Source organism: Topomyia yanbarensis, chromosome 3 (assembly GCF_030247195.1).
Source record: "Topomyia yanbarensis strain Yona2022 chromosome 3, ASM3024719v1, whole genome shotgun sequence".
Lineage (NCBI taxonomy): Eukaryota > Metazoa > Arthropoda > Insecta > Diptera > Culicidae > Topomyia > Topomyia yanbarensis.
Genome location: NC_080672.1, coordinates 416,893,089 through 416,915,287, shown reverse-complemented (window position 1 = coordinate 416,915,287; position 22,199 = coordinate 416,893,089). Strand labels below are relative to the sequence as shown.

Here is a 22,199-nt window from a genome sequence, read left to right as displayed (position 1 = left end):
ATTTTCTGCGTCATCGTACTCATCACCCTATAATTCTGGAACCGGAAGTCCTTTAGAAATTCAATAGCGGCCGATGGGAACGTAGCAACCTTTCATTCGAAAGTAGGGATTGTTTTTAGTGGTTAGGCGGGAACGTGAGTCGTGAGTCCCACACAGTGCCAATACACTACAGGCCAGGCCTTTGAAGCTTTTCAAACCTTACTATAAAAAAGGTGTGTAGAGCTACACACTTCGAAAAACTCTTGTAATTTTACGTCATTTTGCGCCGACATATGGCAGCGAGCAAAATGACCGTTTATTACGATCATTCTTATTTTTACAAGACACCAAATTATTCAAAAACGTAATTTTACATTCGACCAACAGTAAAATTACATGCGACATGTAAATTTACAAGAACGCTGTGAAATTACATTTGTTTATTAAAATTGAAGTAAAACTAATTTTCAATCCTAAAATAAAAATAACCTTACTGCAGTTCGTCACGCAGCTTCTTACCAACAAATCATCGACAAATATCTATTTTCGTGAAAATGGAAGATACAAATAAAATTCAACTAAGCGAATTTTCATCAAAATTCAGAATAGATCCACCATTTACTGGGTCGAAGCTTCGTGGAATTATGAGTCAATAATATGCTGCAAAAACGAGTTGGACGATTTTAAAAATGACCTGACAGTGGTCGAAAGGGTAATCGAACTTCTTTTCTTTTTTGTGTAACTGAACATGTTTGATAAAAAACTCGACGTTTTCAGTGGATAAACCGCAGAACTTGCAAGATAATTGCATTGTTATCTTAACACGCAAAATCACCTTGCGCAGACGACGGACCTTGATAATTTTTTAGATAAATACGCGCTTCATTTCGCTTGATGCGTTTTTCGGAACGTGTAATTTTATGCCATCTTACACTGAAAACTGTGTGACAATCGATTTTGTGTATAAGGACGGAATATTGAATTTATTTAAAAGAGTATTATGAGTGAGTCGATTATGACATAAAAATAGATCACATTGGAAGTTGCGTCATATGCAATTGCGTCAGATTTCTCAATTGAGTCATCATTAATATTCAGATTTTTTTAGTGTGCAGGCTGTACAATTCCCTAGAAAGCCATTATTCAGAATGCCCCATTCCCCAAAAAGTCATTCTCCAGAATACCTCATTCCCCAGAAAAGTTAATGCTTTTATTCATTTTTTGTGATGATGCAAAAGGTTTGCGCATTACCTAAGTCAAGGAACTGATGCGGTGTAAAGCTGTGGAGGATGTACCGTCGAAAATGGCTGTCTCTCGCAAGCTCTGTTACCCACTGGTATAACCGGTTTAATCGAAGGAATTGATTCCTTCTTTCAAACATGTTGGATCCGCCACTGTGTGAACCTAATGAAAATTATATACAAACGCAGGAAATTTTTAACCATCTGCGCCAGGAATAAAGTGAGGTTATAAATTCGGAAACGGTCGATTTAGTTGTAATTGCAACAAGTATACCTCGATTAAACATACATTAAATTTCTATTTTTTTCATTGTCAATGTTACTGAAGCGAAATGTTATGAATCAACACAATTTTTCAGTGAGGGAATATGTACATTGTTTCGAATGCTTAAAGCAACAATATTTTTCTTAGTCTTTTACTAGATGATGTTTATGTTTAAAACTCAAAAACTTTCTTTTGTTTATTTTGTAACCGCATTGCGGTGGTGGTTGTCCGTGTGGATTTAGTGCAGTCTTGTTATTTTAGCTTGCGGTGAGCCGGAAGGGACCTCCCCACGGATCAGGGGTATGTGGCGGGAGTCCCGCGTTTGCTTGTTGGTTCTTTGGTTGCGTTCATTGCTGGTGTTTATTGGTGCAAGAAGGCTTGTATAGTGGTGTTGTTGAGCCATGAGCCGGTAGGTAGTGTAGCAGAGGGCTCTTTGCGGGAATGCTCGTGGTGGTTCCCAGTTCAAATGTTCTCGAAGAGACCAGCGTCCTTTCAGAAGTGTAGGATGATTTCTTCTCTTATACGGGGTCGTTGGCCAGTGAGTCGTGGATTGAGGGCACCATGTCGTGCCTTACCCCGAGGTCCTGGAGCTCCAGACAGTTGGATGTAATGTACTGCCTATAATCGCAAGTCAGTCCCATGTAAATAGGGAATCCCATAGAACATGGGACTGACTTGCGGTTATAGGCAGTGTATTGCTTATGAAAATTGCATTCAGTGTATAGTTTACGTGAACGCACCTCATGATGTATTCGCTGGTCGAATGTCATGTAGAAGTATGGCCAACGAAAACGAAATACTTACGGTAAATTCGACATAGATTTTTCATTAGGGCTTAAATCGCAAAAACTGCGTTTTCGCAATTACGACATTATGCAACAAAAATACTACAAGATTGAGGTGAAAATTAGTTAAAATGGTTTTTAGTTCGATGTATAATTATGCATGCATTTTCTTCGAGATTTCGACTTAGGCCCTTCTTCTCATATGGAATATAAAGGCCAAACTTACATTTTTAGACAGAAGCGGGCGTACGGTTATTATTCACAAATAAAAAAATAAACGGCGGTTCTGTTATATAAATGATAAACAATATCTACTATGATCATGTCTACTCTATAGTTGTTGCACATAAACATTCGAATATTTCGATATTTTCATGTAATTCGAAGAAAAGATGCACGCGCCCTTTCATTTACATTGGGTTTCTATGCGCCCATTTGCTAAGCCCTATTAAAAAGTATACTGTCAAGCTCGCCCGATTACCCAGCCCTACCCAGCAAGACAGAGTCAGTTTAGCCCATTTACCGCGCCCTTCTGAAAATTATGTACACAGTTTAGCCCTTCCGCAAATGGTGGTTGCTGAAGGGCGAAATCACGACTGGGATGCAAATTGGGCGTAAGCATTTTTGCCTTTCTCAATAGAAAGGTATTGCAATTGCTCTGAAAACCGACTTTTTAACGGAGGCCCGGAGGGCCGAGTGACATATACCATTCGATTCAGTTCGTCGAGTTCGGCAAATGTCTGTGTGTGTGTATGTATGTGTGTATGTATGTATGTGTGTGTGTATGTGTGTGTGTATGTGACCAAAAATGTCACTCATTTTTCTCAGAGATGGCTGAACCGATTTTGACAAACTTAGTCTCAAATGAAAGGTGCAACGTTCCCATAGGCTGCTATTGAATTTCTAAAGGATCCGACTTCCGGTTCCGGAATTACAGGGTGATAAGTACGAACATGCAGAAAATGTCGATTTTAATAAATTCTGCAATGAATGTATAAAGGTGAAAAATTTTCCAAAGTATGACAACTGCTTCGATTTGTAGTATTAGGTCACTAACATCCATTCAAAGTCTATTTGGCCACATTGGCCACCATCCTCGGTTCCGGAAGCCCCGGCGGAAGTATCTAAATTCAGAATAACAGTTACATCGGTTTCTCGGAGATGGCTAGACCGATTCGACTAAACTTGGCCTCAAATGAAAGGTATTGCGTCCCCGTAAATGGCTATTTAATTTCATCCCGATCCGACTTCCGGTTCCGGAGTTACAGGTTGTGGCGTGCGATCACATAGCAAATTGTGATTCAAACCGATACTCCGATGAAAGCAAAAAAGGTAAAAATTTCGCTAAAATGTCTCTCAAACAACTTAAATTTGCTGTTCTAGGTCACCGACGGCCAACCAAACTTTCGTTGACTACATTAGCCACCATAGACGGTTCCGGAAGTGCCCGGGAAAAGCGGCCATCTTTCAAAATTTACGAACTCACATCAGTTTCCCGGAAATGGTTGGGCCAATTTTCACAAACTTAGTCCCAAATGATAGCTATAATATCCCCATAGATGTCTATAAAATTTCGTACGGATCGCTTATATGGTTCCGGAAATATAGACTAAACCGTCCGGTCACATATGAAATTCCCATATAAGCCGGAACTCAAATTTTTTTTCAAAGGGGGGACCTCATGAAATTTCAGAAATCGAATTCGTATTTTTGATGCCAAACATCTTTAAAATGCATGAAACGTCGAGATTTTATGTTATCTCGAAAAAATTTTTTTTTATAAAAATCGACTTTTTGGGACTTTGCCGATTTTGCACCTTTTTTCAGTTCAATATTACCGTGGCTGTTTTTTCTTTTTCAAAATTTTAGAACTCGAATAATGATTTATTTTCCTGTATATAGTTGTCATGTGATGTATAATAATAAAATGTAATATATGTATTTAAAAGCTTTTAATGAATATAAACAACGCACACATTCTCGTGATTCATGATTGAGAAAGGCACAATTGCACCGCTAGGTGGATTAAAATAGGTTTTTTAGTTTCTACCCACTAAAAGCACATAGGAATTAAATTCTTTGTTATATTGTCATAAAGTTTAACCAAAGATGCTTCCGGAAAAACATGGTCATAAAGTAATTTATACCTACAATAAAAACTACATTTAGAAAAGCATCGCCGAATATTGAAACTGATTTTTCTCCATTTGAGTACATTGCGACTTAGGCCCTAATGATCTGTGTCGAAATGATCTATTCGAAAGAATACATCATAAAATTACTGTATACACAACACAGAATTTCTACATATTTTTTTGTATATTGTAACGCATTTTAAATGAATTTCACAAAACTTTCTTCCATAAACTGTATACACTATAGTCTGCATTGTTTGAAATCGATTGATGTATAACAAAGGAACTTCGCTGTACATTCGAAGTTATTGGCTGAATAAGTGCAATTTAACTTTAATCTCTAAATATCTTCTTGCCGCATTTTTGGAGAAATTTCAAAATTCGCTAAAATGCCGCAGTTGCCGCCGCAACGAGCACCAGCACAACAGAGCAAGCCCTTGTACATCAGATAACTTCAAATTCGAAGCAATAACATGTAGGTATTTATACATCAATCGATTGCTATATATATAAAAGTCAATGTTTGTATCTATATGATTTATAGACTCCCAAACGGCTCAACCGATTGCCGTAAAAATTTGTACATAGTAGGCATTTGTTATGGAGCGCGTGTTTGTGTTATTGGTTGGGGACTATCTGTCCACCAGATGGCGCTTTGGAACAAATTACGTTTTCCTATTTCGTTGAAGGTCGCAGCAACGCGCGATGGGTAATAGCTAGTTAATGTATAAAGGTATATGTCATCACTTTGAATTTAAAGTTCTTTGTTAAAGAAATATTTGCCATACTGAACTGCTGGTCGTTGCGGCGACAACCGTGGAATTTTATCAAATTTCGGAATTTTCCCAAAATGCGGCAAGTGAGCGCGGCAGTGAATGCGGCAAGCAGATATTTAGCAATTAACGTTACATTGTACTTATTCAGCCCATAACTTTGAATGTACAGCGATGACATATACATTTTTATACATCAATCAATCGCAAATAATACAAGCTACAATTTAAGGAAGAAAGTTTTGGAAATTTCATTTTAAACGCTTTATAAAATTTAAAGCAATACGTAGACATTAAGAAATCTCGCTTATTCAACCAATAACTTTGAATATAAAGCGATGACATATACATTTTTGTATCTGTATGTTTATTTGTGACGATAGCCTGTTAGCGTATTTGCCTTATATCAGGCCAAGGAAACAATAAATTTGTAGAAATCATTAATTGCAATCCATCACTGTTGTTATTGTTATTTATCAGTGTGCAATTGGGCTGTCTCAACAACCTATGTGCATTAACTGTACACCTACCGTCTCTCCGTTGCACTTGACAGTGTGTGCAGTGCTTTATGGTCACACCTACGAACGCGCACCCGGCTTCCCATGAGCATTTTGACGGCTCAGAGGTGTCCTATCATGTTGCTCAGGGATACATTGGTCCTATACACATCCATGCATACAGGCATACATACGGGCTTACATTCATACATACATACAAACTATTTGGCGCAAGTTTAGAGCGTGTAACGTCGTGTCATCTAGTCTGTCATCCTATGGAAAATCATCCTACCATCGCCTTGGGGTCAACGCCATATTGGCAAATTTCGCATTGAATCCGCTTCTGTCTCTTCCTAATCACCTTTTGTCTCCTAGGTCCGAAGCGGATCAATCGACTATTAATTGAAACGGTAAACATACTAGCAGTATTAGTTCTTACTCGCGAATACTTTTCCTACAACTGTGCTGTTTCTTCTCTATCTTATAACATAACTCGATTATCCCTGTTCTAGTCAATATACATATTCATTACATTATGGGCCAGGCAAACTCTTAATTTTTCTGCCAATAAAGGCGTTATCCACATAAAGTTTGCTCGAACAGAATGTCCGCCTGCTTCGACTCGAATAGACCACACCGACCCGAAAGGGTTACTTATCATTCCTGAGAGCCAGTGTGCTTGGTCGAGTTTAATAATCATAAGAACAAGTCCTGAATAATTACTAACTCTTAGGTGCCAGTCCTGCACTCCTTTCCTGAACTAGCCTCATACTCACGATCAAAAGAGTCGACAACTAGTAGGATCCACATGTCTCCCACCCAAGCGAATAAATCAACTTGCAAGTAGGAGCACATATCTACCAACCAGCCAAGAAGACTTCCGAATCAATGAGAATGGACCATGCCAGTCGAAGGCCACAGGCCCAGCGCCATCTCGTGCAGTGTCATTGTCATTTCTCAGCCCATCCCTGGCAGGCGTTCATCCGCCAATCTAGACTCTGTCAAGATGAGAACCTACAAAGCCTAACTGTTGGTATGTGCTAGTCCGTATAGATTTTGGTTTGCTGAAACGAAACAAGAAAAGCAAAATAATTGTGATTAGTATCGTAGTTATAATAAAAAGTAAACGATTTCTCATCTGTTTGTTCCCTTGTTCGTAGTCCTCCCTCCTGTTCCTGATCTGTTTGGGCCACTGGCTTTCCGTTTCCTTGGCCGTCACGCTCGAGCCGCACATATTGTAGCAAGAGAAACAAATGAAAAGACAAAAAAAAAATGAAAATAAATGGACGTCTGCTATGTGTGCCTAAATTGATGTTGCTTCTCAGTTTTGCACGACCCAGGGGGAACTTGGCCTTGATCCCAATGCTCTGTCGCAGATGTTACGTGATATTCGTTATGGAATATTCTTTGTTTGGGGGCCATTCATAAACAATGTTGTTCGTTTTTATCCCTGATCCGCTGATACGTCTAAAATTCATTTTTAGTTTTAATCTGGTTACGTGACGCTCTTCCCCTATTGTCAATATTCGATATCATTTATGAATGGTCCCCTGGTGATATATTGATAGATTTTAGTGCGCTCTTGGCGCCTTGTGTCACATCTTCATGTTTGTTGTACATACTAAGAATACCAAAGCATGTGATGTGATGACCGGAAGATCAGAGAAGCAACTCCTCCCATTCCCCCCGCAAACATTAATTGCAATCGATTACTGTATAAATATATTTATGCCATTACTTTAAATTCAAAGTTTTTTGCAATCGTTTGCCGCACTTTTATTGTGATTTGGAAATGCGGCAAACTCAGCGACAGCGATTTTAATCCTTTGCTGCAACACAGCCTATTGTGTTTACACCTTAAAAACGATTTAGTCATAATTTATCCTTTAATAAGAATCTTTGCATAGTGCCAGGCGCTTGATTCGCAAACCAGAAATAAGATTTCGATTTCGCTTTCTCACCAGTACACCAGAGCTTCTGTACTCACTCCCCGAGACATCACTCGGAACCAAATAGTTTTTTAGGCGTTCACATAAGACATGCAACTTTTGGATTTAGTGTCTAGCTGGATGCTAAAACGGTACCAGGTAATGATGCTATGAATTCGAGCCGCAAAATTCAACTGTATTTAATTGAGTTAGGCAATTCAACAATCTTTGAAATAGACAAAAGATGTTACAAGACTATTTACGATTATCTGAAGCTACGTGTTGTTAATTAGTTTAAATCATTCTACCATAAAAACCAAGCGCCTCCATCATTTTGCGTTTTGAAGCTAAAATGCTTTCGCTTGCCATTGATAATTTTGTTACAAACTAATTCAGTTTACAGCTTACTAACACGATCAATTACCCCACGAATAAGAAAAAACAACAAAAGGAAATCGATTCGCAATTACTGCATTGCTTCTATTTCTACCAGTCTCAGGCAATCTGATTATACTTTGTCGGCATCGCTTGTATTATCGCCTTCAGGTCCCGGTTGTTTGGCTTGCGTAGCTCATTCGCTGCATGTTTCAACTGAATGCTGCAATCGGGACTAGCACTACCCCCCAGAGTAGCCACTTCCCGTTCGAATATGTGCGCCAATCCTTCCAGCAATTCAACGAATCCCAGCGACAAGGCAGCCCTGCGGATCCGATTCAGTTCTTTGTAGAAGTGTTGAGTTTTCTCCGGAAGCTTCTTAGCATGCCGTAGAACCTTTTGAATGTCCGATTGGAGTCCAGCCTGTCTGATCCATACCACGATATTCTGCGAGTAACTTCGTTTGTCCGCCTTAATCGGAAAGCTTGGATTCTCGCCCGAAAAGGCGTCGTCAGCATTGCCCAGGAATCGAAAATCACCCAACCATGGAATAACGTCGTTCCCGGGTGGAAGAACATTCAGCATCAGATTAGACTTCTTTTTGCTATCCGCGTACGAGTAGATGAAGCCATACCAATTGTCATTCAGCAGTACCAACGCAGCCATGTTTTCAACTTTCAGAGCTCCATGCAGCATAACACATACCGATTCACGTGTTGCATCACCCCCAGGACCAGTATCGTCATCGTTGTCTGCACCGCCGGCAGAACCAGCACTATCGGGTTTAGCGTAAAATGCTTTGATATCATTCTCCAACTTTTCCTCCGCGGTTAAATTACTATCCTTCGACAGGATGCGTTTGTCCCCCTCGCTGCGGGGCAGGATCAGATGGCGAGACACCGACATCGGAGAACCGATGTCAGCGAGACTAATGAAACCACATACTTCCAGCTTTCGAGAGATAAGGGTAGTCGTTTCCGCCCCGAAAAGGTCCTTCGATGTATAGGGCTGCAAAATAAATGGCAAGTTATTAATACATCAACGTGTACTGATTCGAATGATTGACTCACCAATGGTGCTGGCCATATTGAGATGGCTCCTTCCAACCGGAAGTATCCACCACACCGAAGTGTGGCTTCAAACTGTTTGTAGTTCTGCTCGCACATACGTTCGAACAGTTCCTGAATACATTTTCGGTTCAGCTGTTTGCTATTTTCGTCGGTATCCTCACCGATTGGATCCTCAATCGATAGGTTTTTTAACTTAGGAATAAAAATTTGACCATTCTGACCGCTTACGTCCAGTAGCTGTTGATACAACTTTGTTCCTAAAATTGTATTAAATGTAAGCTACTTGAATGTATTTTGAAAGAAAGAACCTTACCGAACTTGAACGCCGTGTCGGTAATGTTTCCGAAGCACATGAAAGTCAGTTTACTGGGGTATGAAAACCCAACCCAGTGATTCTCCGACAACGGTACCTTCACCCCTGTACTGCTGCTCTGGGCTTTATAGTTCTGCAGATTGATGATCGTATTTTTCAGCGAGCTCGGACCCATTCCGATTCCACAGTCGGTGAGGAAAATGATCTGACAATAGTTGTGGTTTCCCCAGTGGGTCTTGAACATGTTGTTCACCGCTACCAGCACACTCTCGAGACTAGTTTTGTCGTAGTGTTCGATCTTGTGTAGAGCCTGCCGAATCGACTCATAGTCACGGGTGAAATCGACTACCACCTCGTACAGGGAGGAGTAGATGATCTGTAACGGAAATGAAGAGTTATTTACGAAACTTTAACCATCTGCCTCGGCAGACTTTGCAGCCAGTGCAGTTATTAGCAACCTTTCTGATATGAGATCGAACTCATGACGATTTTAATTTTGGCCAAGGGTCAGACCATCATAAGCACAAGCCATTAACAAATATCAATACATCATAAATATTCTAGAATTTCGGAATAAATTAACTTAAAACAACTCTTTTCAGTAATTTTAAATGATTTATTTACAAAAACTAACATAAAATAGTCGCAAGGGATAAATCAAATAGTTGTTTATTGGCTAGCAGCTGTTGAATGCGAATCGCCGTTGTCACCAGCTATCCACAATCCACGCTTTTGTTGCTCTTACTTGGCAGCCTGCTGGGCGTCCTTCTTGGCATTGACCAAATCGACCAGCTCCTTTACCCGCCGCAGACATTCCTTCTTCGTCCGGTTCGGGATACATTCCGCTATCCTATCCCAGCGATCCGGTGTGGAGACCGGGTAAGTCTTGATGGCCTGTTCCAGCAAAGCTTGCTCTTCCTTGCTCCACACTTTGCTCTCCTTTTCTTTCTTTTCTTTTTTGACTTCCTTCGCCGGAGCTTCCTTTTCCGGCTGAGCAACAGGCTTCGCCTCCTGTGATTTGCTTACGTTTTCCTTTTCTTCGGATGGTTCATGTGTACCGTTCATTGTAGGTGGTTGGCCATTCACAGCCTTTGTCGGTGGTGAGGTTTCGTCATCTTTAGTGCTGATTTCGGCTTTGTCCACCACCTTCAGATCCTTTCTCGTCTTCTCGAAGGACTCGTACGCCTGCTGATTGACAACGGTTTTGAGATCGCTCTTCGAAAAATCCCCGCTTTGTAGTTCCTTGGCTTTGTTCAAAATGTCCTTGGCGTAGAATTTCATGTCATTAAGGTTGGTACCGTGCTGGTTCAGATAGTTGGCAATAACTTCCCAGCGAGAGATGGTCCCAGCCGGGAATAAATTAACAGCTTTTATTAGCAACTGGACGTTGTCATTGTTCCAGAGAGCTTTGCGATTAACAACTTTTAGCCCCGGATTGTTCGGAATAGATTGACTTTGAGCTGCCAGTGAACGACGTTCCTCTTCCAATTTCTGCTCTAATGCCGCAAGAGCATTACAGAATGCAACGCGACCAAAAAACGCCAACTCTTTGTTGAATTCTTGTAGCTCCTGAACCTTGAGTGACTCGCAAAGCTTTTCCACACCTTCCAAATGCTTCAATCGTTCCTTTTCATCGTTCACGTAGTAATCGTTGGCCTTAGCAGCATCCCGAAGTGTTTTGCGTTCTTTTTTTAAGGCACGCTTCATCTTTTCCTTCTCAATCTGGATGGTCTCTATGCGCTTTTGTTCTGCTTCAGCTGCTTTTTGTTTGGCCAGCGCGACTTCCTTCGCTAATCGTTCCTCTTCTGCTTTCTGAGCCTGATACGCATCCTGTTTGGCACGCTTAGCTGCTAATTTACGATCTTTGTCTTCTTTTTTGAATTTTACCACTCGAGGATCGTTGTTATAGGCCAAATCAACCAACGTCCTGATCCTGGCCGATTCTTCCTTCTTTCGCTGCAATCTGATAGCCTTGTTTTGCTTCTCAATCCATCTACGCTCTTCACGATCCTGACCCTTATCTTTGTCTTCTTCGTCTAGATAGCTAAACTCTCTCCAACTTGAGAAATTGTACCAATAATCGTAGAATTTTTCTACCTTATCCCGCTCAGTATTATCGTCGCCAAGCTGAGGTGCTGGCTTTTTGGATTCGCTCCATCGTGCATTTCGCTTGAAAACATTTCTCAGCGCCTTGTAAAAATCCTTCTTTACCTCACTCTGAGATGGTAAGGTATCGTCGAATTCCGGATCTACCGAGTCAAAAGCTCGTCTATTCTTCAGCGTTCCCAACGTCTCGTAGGCCATCGTAATGCAGTGGAAATAATCGTCATCATTCTTAACCTCTTCACCCAAGCCTTTTCGCTTGTCCGGATGATGTTTCAGTACAATCTTGCGATAGGCTCGTTTGATGTCGTCCTCAGTGGCTACGAATCTGCAAGTAACAAAAAAGCGTTAGCTACTTTAATTTCAATAAACAACAAACACCACTGACCGCATTTTTTTCAACCCCAGCACTGCATAATGATCCTGATTCTTCCAATCCTTAGGATCCAAGCTTTTCAGATAATCAATATCCAAATCGAACATCTGCTCGAACAATGCCTCTGGATCTAGCTTCTGCTCCTCTTCGGTACCATTCTGATTCGCCTGCGTTGGAAGTAATCCGGCCGCTTCCAGCTCTGCCTTCGTGGGTGGACACTTCGGATCAATAGGTTTTGAATCGGAAAGATACGGTAAACATTCCCATGTTTCCCCATTCGCTATTAGCCGCCGGCGTATGTCGTAATTAGTTTGCAGCGCGACCGTCAATATTCGATCTTGAGTTGTCATTTTCTACAACAGCCGCTCCGCACCTTCCACCAAGTAGTGTTTTATGTAACGAACTGCTTCTATAATGCTTCTAGTGGCACGTTCTATAGCTTGCCAAAAATTTGCCTCCCAACGTTGGGCATAAGTAATGGTAAGGGAGTCTAACCTCAAACACGTGCCAACATCAGGGCCAATTCGATCCCGAAGAAAATCGATCCAAACGTTGCTGAGCCTACCACCTGACGCTTAATACATGTCCTTTGTTGTACTGTGAATGAAGGTGCTCTGATTTTCAGGCTCACGCATGGAAAACAACCCGAAAAATCCAATTTTTTGGAGCGATTTTCCACTTTTTACGATACGATCCGCGATTACTTCGAACTTGGCGTGCTGCCAACGTGAGAGCGAAAAAATACGAATCAGCTGCCTGTCAGTGGAAAGCTGTCAAAAGCGCGCGCATGACCAACGACAGGGTTGCCGGCTCGCTTGTAATTATTATTCAGAATCCATCTACTCTGTAGATGCACTAAAAATAATCTGCACTGATAAAAAATCACACGGTTTTAACCATAGGAAATTTAATATCATTGTCATGTGCACTCACGTAAAAAGCAAACAAATGATTTTTCATCGAATTTTACATGAAAAACCATTAAAACGTAGTTCATGTGGTATTTCAAATTATATTCATACAACTTTCACATTAATACGACTTAGTTTCCTATTTCCAGTTGAATTCCTATTGGCGATTTGCGGCAAAGCCAAAATTAGTCATGCGACACCTATGATTCAGCTCATGAACTGGCAAAGTGATACAGTTTGCTTTTTTCACCCGTAAGTGAGTCGTAGCTTACAACAAAATCTTCATTATCTTCTCGGAAAAAGCTTACCACTGCCAAAATATGAATGAAACGAGTAAGAAATTTAGTTTTATTTGCAATTATGCTGAAATTACAGCCATTTGCAACTATTTCACTCATACATTTCTTCGAAATGTAATCGGGGTATTATTGTGGTTATAAAAAATCGTTCCATAAATAAAGTTCCAACTCGAAACCGAGACCCAATCAGTACCAATGTCAAACTCCTTCATATTTTGAACTATGTAGGAGATTCAGTGAAGACTATCGGAGAGAAGGATCGGCTGTGCATGATACAAAGCTGACACTTTCCTATTAGCCGGATATATTCTTTCCTCGCCTGATCTGGAGAGTTTCATGAATTTACACCATCTCATGAAGGTTTAGCTTAACTTAGGACGAACGGGAAATGCTGTTGCGGCGGCTACGGTGCTCAGCAATTACATTTCGAAACAGCGCGCATATAGCTCTACGAATAATATTAGAAACCACTATGTTTTACACTCTTTTCGCAAAATGTTTACTCATCATCTTATGAAATGATGGTTTTCCTTCATTTTCATAAACAATTATCAACAAATTGATCGGTAATTTGGTGTTTAAAAGTCATCCTTTACCAATGTTTACAGAAAATATATGCACTATGACAGAACAGAATCAAATCAGTAACACTTTCCTTCCAGCGCTATCTGCGAGCGGTTTCAACGTAGAATCGCCAATTGGTTGCTATGGTGCTGAGACGTATAATAACAATAGAGACAGCCTATAAAACGTGGTATTGATGACCTACACGCCACCGAAAAACTACTGAAAATTGAGAACTTTTGACTCAATCTCGGGGTATCGTGCAGGAATGTAAAATTAGGCAAACCGTGTTGAAGATAGTTTCTAAAGGCCCTAGTATAAAGGTACGCAAAGAGTGTGCAGAAAGTGAAGCTGAAAAAAGTCTACCTATCGAGCAAAATAAGAATCCAACTTTGTTGCAGAGGTATAAGAGATGGATTCCAATTGTGCTCGATAGGCAGGCTTTTTTTGACTTCATGCTTTGCGCAACTGTTCTCTATAGACTGTGATAGTTTCCATTTAACTACAGCGAAATCATAACTCAACCTTGAGTTTAATTTGCTTAAATTTAAGTTGAATTTGCCTAATTTTGAGTATATCCAAACAACTAAAAAGTATCCTACTGCACGGAAGACCTCGACTGAGTTGAATCTCTCGTTTTGTTTTGACAACACTATTAAGTGCGAAAGCGACACACTCAAACTCAAAAGTACCTAAATTTAAGTTAAAAGAACTTAAAATGTAGGTTGTTTTATTTTGGTGTGTAGACGCTACCATTGGCCGTAGAAACTAGAAAAACTCTAGTAAGAGAACTGCGGAGAGAAAAACAGCATTTTTGGCAACGTATGCCCCGGCATTGTATGGCAACACGTCCAATGTTATAAGGATAGGCAATGTTCGATTGGATTCGTTTTTTGACAGCTAAACGCGAATCCAATAGATCCAAAATGGAGTCTCCGCAGTTCTCTTTCTAGAGTTTTTCTAGTAGAATCTATCACACATACGAGTACAGAGGAAGTTTTCGTTTTGACACGTGCTGCGACCTTTCCATATAAGGACTTTGGTATAGTATGAACTTTCCACATAGCTTTCATGTGAAAAACATACAGTGCATACCCGGATAGAAATTTACAATAGTATTTACCCTGCAAACAAACATAAAACAATAGAAGTTATGACTATTATTGTTTCAACCTTGTTCGACGTAGAGCTTTCGCAGTATATTTACAATAAAACTTCATATAACGATTAATTTTACTGTTCAGTGGAAAAATGATACAGTAAATTCACATTAAATGTTATTGTTTGCGAGAAAAAAAATGGAATGAAATCGATTTTTTAAATGTAGTTGATTTTACATTGAAATTTACTGTAGAAACGTTAAAGTTTATTGTTTTTGTGTTGAAGCATAATATTAACTTTAATGTAAATTATTGTAAAATTATTGTACTGTCACAGTGAAAATTGTGGTTTTGTTATTGTACATTTCTATTCGGGTTTCTATATGTAAATTAATTGAATAATAATAGAAAAAAATGAAAACTCTTTATATGTCAATTTAATCTTAAGTCAAAATATCACATATAGTATACCAAAGCTTTGCTAATATTTTGTAGATGTGATGTTTTGTGTTGTGATGTTCCTCCAAGTCGACTGTAGTTAGCATGTTTTTCCAATGCCAAACCTCATATCTACACTCTCGGTTGCAATACAGCACATGAAATATATCACAACTACAAGCCCGTCTCGCAAAACGTCACAGTAAAATGTGCCATCTAGAAACGGTGTTGCCAAGACCACATATGTAAAAGAGCATAATAGCAAAAGTGACCGGCAAAATGTAATAAAATAATAGTTATCAATTATCTCCCTATTATCTGCGCGAAAAACATTTAATATGCTTATACGACCCTGCAATGAGTAAATGCAGAGGTGATAGTAGAATTAATAGCCTTCTGTGTGCTTTAATTGTTAAATAAATTTGAAAGTTGCAAGGAAATGTTCGCACGTGATTTTCTCCTTTTGACGTTTTTGTTAGATATGATGTAATGAAAAAAGCTCTAGTATTGAATCTAATCAAGTGTTTTCCACACGATGTTAACGTGTCTAGTTTTTTCAGTGTACACATTCAAATTGAGTGTTTAGAGCATGTTGAGCAGCGTTTTGTTTCATATAGTAGTTTCAAAGTAGAACTCGGACTGAAACAATCACATACCAAGCAGGGCTTTGTTTTATAATTCCGAAGTTTTACTTTAAAATTTAAAACTGTTATGCGACGCCATTCTTTTTGTGGCGGATTTCGAAACACGCTTGAAACTGCGTTTTGAATACATACAGAGTATGTATTTAAAACGCAGACAGCGAACCAGCGATAATGCTGTATTCTTCCTACTTAAAAATCGGATGTAAACTTTTTAACAGTATAAAAATCGGTTTGGATAGCGTAGAAATCGAACAGCATAAGAATTGAAATTCTCTCTCGAAAAAGTCGCAATAGTAAACCTCCAGCATAAAAACCGTTTAAAAAAATAGTTCGCTGGTAGGGAAATAAAAGCCGGTTAAAGAAAACTACTTTGTATTTTCTCCTGGTTTCTACTGAAGGGATTTCATCGAAGATCCCCAGTCCGATTTTAAGCTTGAAGTCTTAATTCAATTTTTACATTCTAATATATTCAATTGGGTTGGGCGAAATGATCGTTTCTTCAGCAAAAGGTTTTTTGGTTCCATTAGGGGTCAACTGGTTATGACCCGGCGTAGCACATTGCGTTTGAAATTTGCATGGGAATATGTATGGGAAAACCTACTTTTTAACATTTTCAATTCTAGAGAATACAGTTTTATCTGCATTACTCAAACTAATTGAATCGAAGTGTAGTTAAGGATTTCTCCAATATCTTTGTCGAAGGATGTATGCCGCTGGATTTTGTCTGAACAAAGTTCGATGCACCGAATTAAGAGGCCATAATCATTTACTTTATCAACACTGCCGGTGTATCATTCGTACCAAGACTTGAACCCGAAACAACTTAGTTCTTTTGTTTTATTTAATTTGGGTGTTAAAAGTTAGATGATGAAATAGACGGAGGGTTGTGTGTGTGTGGGGAGGGCTATATTATACACATAATGAGGTTCGAACTGAAATAGCTGCAAAATTGCCGAGTTGGTTTGTTCAGGTGGACTCAAACACATTTGTTTAAGCTCATATGCGTAATGAGAAAGAAGAATAGCGTTATTATGTACCTCCTTTAATGTCACTTAGATCAATAGTAGTAAAGTCGATAATGATGGTTAGGATATTATTTTTAATGAACTTTAATCACCTTGATGTGACTGAACGGGGCGGGAAACTTATTACTGATTTCAACAAGAAATCCACAAGAAACCCGATTTAATAACAATGTTTATTTCAGTTGAGGAACAGCACCAAAAAGATCATCCTTTCAAAACGTAATATGAAACGTTTTTAAATAATTATCCTGGACATACTAATTCGATATTTCATACGAAGCTACTTCTGTTATTTCACCTAAAATCTACCTACCATTTGTACATGGGCAGTGTTTTCAAAAACTGGAATTTTGCGTTCAATTCAAACCATCAAACTTTGAAGGCAGTAACATTTTTCAAAAATATTTTGACTCCATACTTTCCTAGGTTACACATACCCTTATGCATATGCATTATGGGTCGCACGCTTCAAGCAAAAATGAAATGAAAATGCTAAAAAATAGATTTTCCTACATAATTTCCCACATAAATTAAAAACGCAATGTGCTGCGCTGGATCATAACCAATCGACTCCAAATTTTGTAACCCCAAAAGGAAACATATATTTGTGCTGACTTAATGCAGCCAAATTTACTTTTTCCATACAACTGCGTCCCTCCTTAATATTCAAAGGAGGTTTTAGAAAACATGCCCCGTTCCTAGGACTTTTATTTTCGGTCATTCATTTCATTCATGTGCTTGAACTTCTGAACTCAATTTAGGAAATACTACACTATCAGCAAAGAGAACATCTTTTCTTTCGGGACATCAAATGTTAGAATTCGCTTAGATGTGTTTAGCGTCACGGGAAGGTGAAGCTCAGAATCGTCTGATCAAAATCGAAGCGTCATTCTTATCATTCCTAACAAACGAGTGTCTTATTGTTATTCAAAGGAAAGCATTTTTCAATACTATCACGAATCAGATCAGATAAAAACATGAAATATTGGGTGAAAAGCCCACGTTGGGCGGTTTGCCTACCTAGTGTGTTCATCACTGATGTTGCTCAGTGATCAATCGGTAAGGGCTTCTAATAAACTATGCCGCGGCTTTTTTGATCAAGAGCGCGATCTAGATGCAGCGTCAACGTACTAAATATATTGCTCTCCGCTTACTATATGCTTTAACTTTATATTTTAAAATGAAACCACTGGTTTTTGATCGTTCTGCTTCACTAACTGTTTCTAGCTTATTATCTGATACTGACGAACATCACTTAACACGTACTCCACTGATGGCATCGACAATCTCTTCTTAGATGAGTTATTTTACGTTTTTTGTATCTTCTATAAAGTTATTCGCTGTACTAAAACACGTTTTTTCCTGTCTGTTGAACTTAAAAAGATATTTCAAACTTGTCGATAATTGTTGAGTTACTTACACCTTAAACAACCCGTTAAGGAGCAAGTGGCAGTCATAAGATACTGAAAGTACTAGCTTTATACTTTCCTATAACGATATAATTGTTGAAGCGGGACTCCCCGACTGTTACGTTCAAAATAAAATGCCACGGCCGTGGTATAAGATCAAATATCCATCTGCACTACAAAATACTTTTGATCGTAACTTACATAGGATACGTGCATCAATAATATATATGCAATACAAACAAATAAGTAGCTTTAATCACATACTAGACTAGGGTACGGAACGTGGTAAATTCGGGTATATGTAAAGTGGATGTGCATCAGAACATATTCTGTGTGCTTCCAAAACTTAAAACGCGTAAACAGCTCAATTTTTTACCATACCATCGTATCGTAGCTCCACTATAAAATGCTCGCAGTGTCTAGGTGAATTTCATATTGCTAATTTAAATTGTTGCAAACCACTGTTGACATTTCCACCACTTTCAAAAGATTAAGCCTACACGAATCTGCCACATTGCGTAGTTCTAGTATGTGATCGAAACTCCCAAATTTTTAATTGCATACTATATATTATCAATGCACGTACCCTATGTAATTTACGTTCAAAAGTTGAAGCTGTGTTCTGAAGTGGGCATGCATTTTCCATTTTATACCACCGCGATAACATTTTGTTTCGAATACAACATCCGAAGAGTCTAGATTCGCTCGTTGTTGGATTCATCATCAGGGGTCAACAATTTATCTGATCGAACTATACTTCTAATGTGAACGGTTTAGACCAGTTTGGATGCTATTAATTTTGAGCACAAAAACGGCGTTTTAAGACACTGTTCTCTCACAAGCATCTATTTAAACCCTTCTACGTGGAGAACTTTATTTACTCATCGATAGCATTAGTTTATATCTGCCTCTCGTTTCTTCTGTTGTGAAATTTATGCATACGACATTTTTGGGCTATCCCCTCACTAGAAGTATCCACCCTAATGAACATCGTATGATTTAAGAGCCTAATGACCTGTTCAGGGTATCATCTAAACAATAGGGTGTTGAGCCCATTTTCGCCATGTTTCTATTATCACCCTACCCATTTGAAGCCGTTGATTAGAGCAGTGTCTGCCATCTTTGTACAACGCATTGAGTCAAATGGTAGCGCAACAATAGGGGCACTCGATTTGAGATTTCGTTGCGCTCAAACACGAGAATTTCACTGTTTTCGGCGCATTTGTGTTATTATATTGGTTCTTAACAACGAAGCAAAGCTGCTGATGCCAATTTTTTCGCATTCCATTGATTGTAGACCGAGAAATTAATGAATTAGTGAGGCACCCTGCTTAGTATGGTGAATATAGGCACTTTACCCTATGTAGAATCGTGGCACTATATGGGCTAAAGCACGTGTATATTTTTTATTGGGGCAGCTTTTTGCGTCTGTATTGTTCAGTTCGTAATACGTTTATTTGCCCTTTTTGACAATAATCGTTTACGCCAGCTTGACAGCAACACCCAGTTGAAGATGTCGGGCTTTCATTGAATAAACATGCAACGCATTGGACTAACGTAGGAAGACTGAATCTCTCTGTGATTTTATGCATTTTCCAGCATATCCAGCTTTTTACGTGCCATAATGGCGGTCAAAATTGTTCAGTTCGTAATACGTTTAATGGCCATTTTTTTGACAATAATCGTTTACGTCAACCGCCACGGATATGGGTATGCCGAAAAATGCATAAAATCACAGTAGAATAAGAGGCAAAAATCCAGCTTTTTACGTGCCATAATGGCGGTTAAACTGTTTAGTTCGTAATACCACAGAGAACAGACGTCCATCTTCATCATTCAACTTGTGTAAAATCTCTAACGGTTTCGAAGGTAGCTGGGATATCCAAACCAGGTGCGCTACTGTCGTCATGTTTTTTGTGGCTGAGTTCGACAGAATTGATATCGGTTATTCCTCTACCCAGTCAAACTAGTCCGGAACCGGTTCGGACTTCCAGCATGAATTCCATCTCAAATGCATCAACCGATAGAGTCGGAATCGGTTGTTTTCTTTAAGCAAGATTCCATACTGAATCCATTCAGGATTTCGAACCGTTTCCCGAATGGATTTGACGGATAGTTGGGATAGGTGGGTGTTAGCGCCGCCACACCCACCTATCCCAACTATCCGTCATTACATAGGATACGTGCATCACGTGTTTATCGTATAATAATTCAAATGTTTACACACGTTTTTTAAATATTTTTGTTCGATCATGGATGTCTGTTCTCTGTGGTAATACGTATGATTGCCCTTTTTTGACAATAATCGTTTACGTCAACCGCCCAGTCAGATTAAGTCATCCTACGTTAGTCCAATGCGTTAGATGTTTCAACACAGATCTTTCATTAGGGCTTAAGTCGCAATGTACTCAAATGGAGAAAAATCAGTTTCAATATTCGGCGATGCTTTTCTAAATGTAGTTTTTATTGTAGGTATAAATTACTTTATGACCATGTTTTTCCGGAAGCATCTTTGGTTAAACCTTATGACAATATAACAAAGAATTTAATTCCTATGTGCTTTTAGTGGGTAGAAACTAAAAAAATGCTTACGCCCAATTTGCATCCTAGTTGTGATTTCGCCCTTCAGCAACCACCATTTGCGGAAGGGCTAAACTGTGTACATAATTTTCAGAAGGGCGCGGTAAATGGGCTAAACTGACTCTGTCTTGCTGGGTAGGGCTGGGTAAATGGGCGAGCTTGACAGTATACTTTTTAATAGGGCTCAGCAAATGGGCGCATAGAAACCGAATGTAAATGAAAGGGCGCGTGCATCTTTTCTTCGAATTACATGAAAATATCGAAATATTCGAATGTTTATGTGCAACAACTATCGAGTAGACATGATCATAGTAGATATTGCTAATCATTTATATAATAGAATCGTCGTTTAAAGAATAATTTTGTGAATAATAACTGTAAGCCCGGTTTTGTCAAAAAATGTAAGTTTAGCCTTTATATTCCATACGAGAATAAGGGCCTAAGTCGAAAACTCGAAGAAGATGCATGTTTCGCCGTTTTGTTTTCTTTAATTATAAATCGAACTAAAAACCATTTTAACTAATTTTTACCTCAATCTTGTAGTATTTTTGTCGCATAATGTCATAATAGCGAAAACGCCGTTTGTTTACATTTGCGATTTAAGCCCTAATGAAAGATCTATGTCGGTTTATTCAATAAACGCGTGACATCTTCAACTGGTCGTTGCTGTCAAGCGTAAACGATTATTGTCAAAAAAGGGCTATTAAACGTATTACGAACTGAACAATTTAGACCGCCATTATGGAACGTAAAAAGCTGGATAGAAAAAAATAGGGAAATGCTGCATATTTTTATTTCTCAGTGTAGTCGCCTTTTCGTTGGCTGAGTGAATTTAGAAATCATATATGAGCGTGTGGAATGATAGATGGATTCTGCAAGGCTGAAAATGCTTTGCATTGAACTTGGGGTGGTACTGAACTCACTCCTCTATGCCAGTTGTAAACATTATCAATTTTTGCGTTTTTTTAGATGCATAAAAAATGACAAAAAACTACTCACCAATGAAACGAATTCTAGTCGCGAATGTTTAGCCAAGTAATCAAGAATAGTATTAACGCCTTGAATCGCTAGCTGATGATAAGTTAAGCTTTCCTCGCCACTGGCTCCAGATGCGGCGACTGAATTACCACCTGGAGCAGGAACGGCTCGCGTCATAGACAGCGAAACATCCAAAGCGATTATCGTTGGCATTTCCGCACTACACCTTTTAAGTCACTCCGAAACGAGCCAAAAAGCCAATTTATCGGGATAATTACAACGCACTAAATTATTTGAACATAGCGCACGAAGCAAAACAAAACATTCATGAACAAGTCACCTACTCGATTAGCATCGACTAGAAAATGTCACAACAAAGACACGCTAATCTTATTATGCCCCAAACTAAGG

General features: G+C 39.1%; 2 protein-coding genes across 2 annotated transcripts; both read right to left on the bottom strand.

Annotated features, from left to right (window-relative positions):
* Nucleotides 1-8,058: 8,058 nt before the first annotated feature.
* On the bottom strand, nucleotides 8,059-22,161 carry LOC131689329 (integrator complex subunit 14). The gene is made up of 4 exons (XM_058974346.1): nucleotides 21,810-22,161; nucleotides 9,362-9,737; nucleotides 9,049-9,305; nucleotides 8,059-8,986 (listed from the first exon to the last, which is right to left on the bottom strand). Exons 1-4 carry the CDS (start codon nucleotides 21,999-22,001, stop codon nucleotides 8,099-8,101), a joined length of 1,713 nt encoding a protein of 570 aa, XP_058830329.1. The 5' UTR covers nucleotides 22,002-22,161; the 3' UTR covers nucleotides 8,059-8,098.
* Nucleotides 9,957-12,586, bottom strand: LOC131689328 (dnaJ homolog subfamily C member 2). Its single transcript, XM_058974344.1, has 2 exons — nucleotides 11,853-12,586; nucleotides 9,957-11,792 (listed from the first exon to the last, which is right to left on the bottom strand). The coding sequence occupies exons 1-2, from the start codon at nucleotides 12,188-12,190 to the stop codon at nucleotides 10,103-10,105; spliced, it is 2,028 nt and encodes a 675-aa protein (XP_058830327.1). The 5' UTR covers nucleotides 12,191-12,586; the 3' UTR covers nucleotides 9,957-10,102.
* Nucleotides 22,162-22,199: the final 38 nt, after the last annotated feature.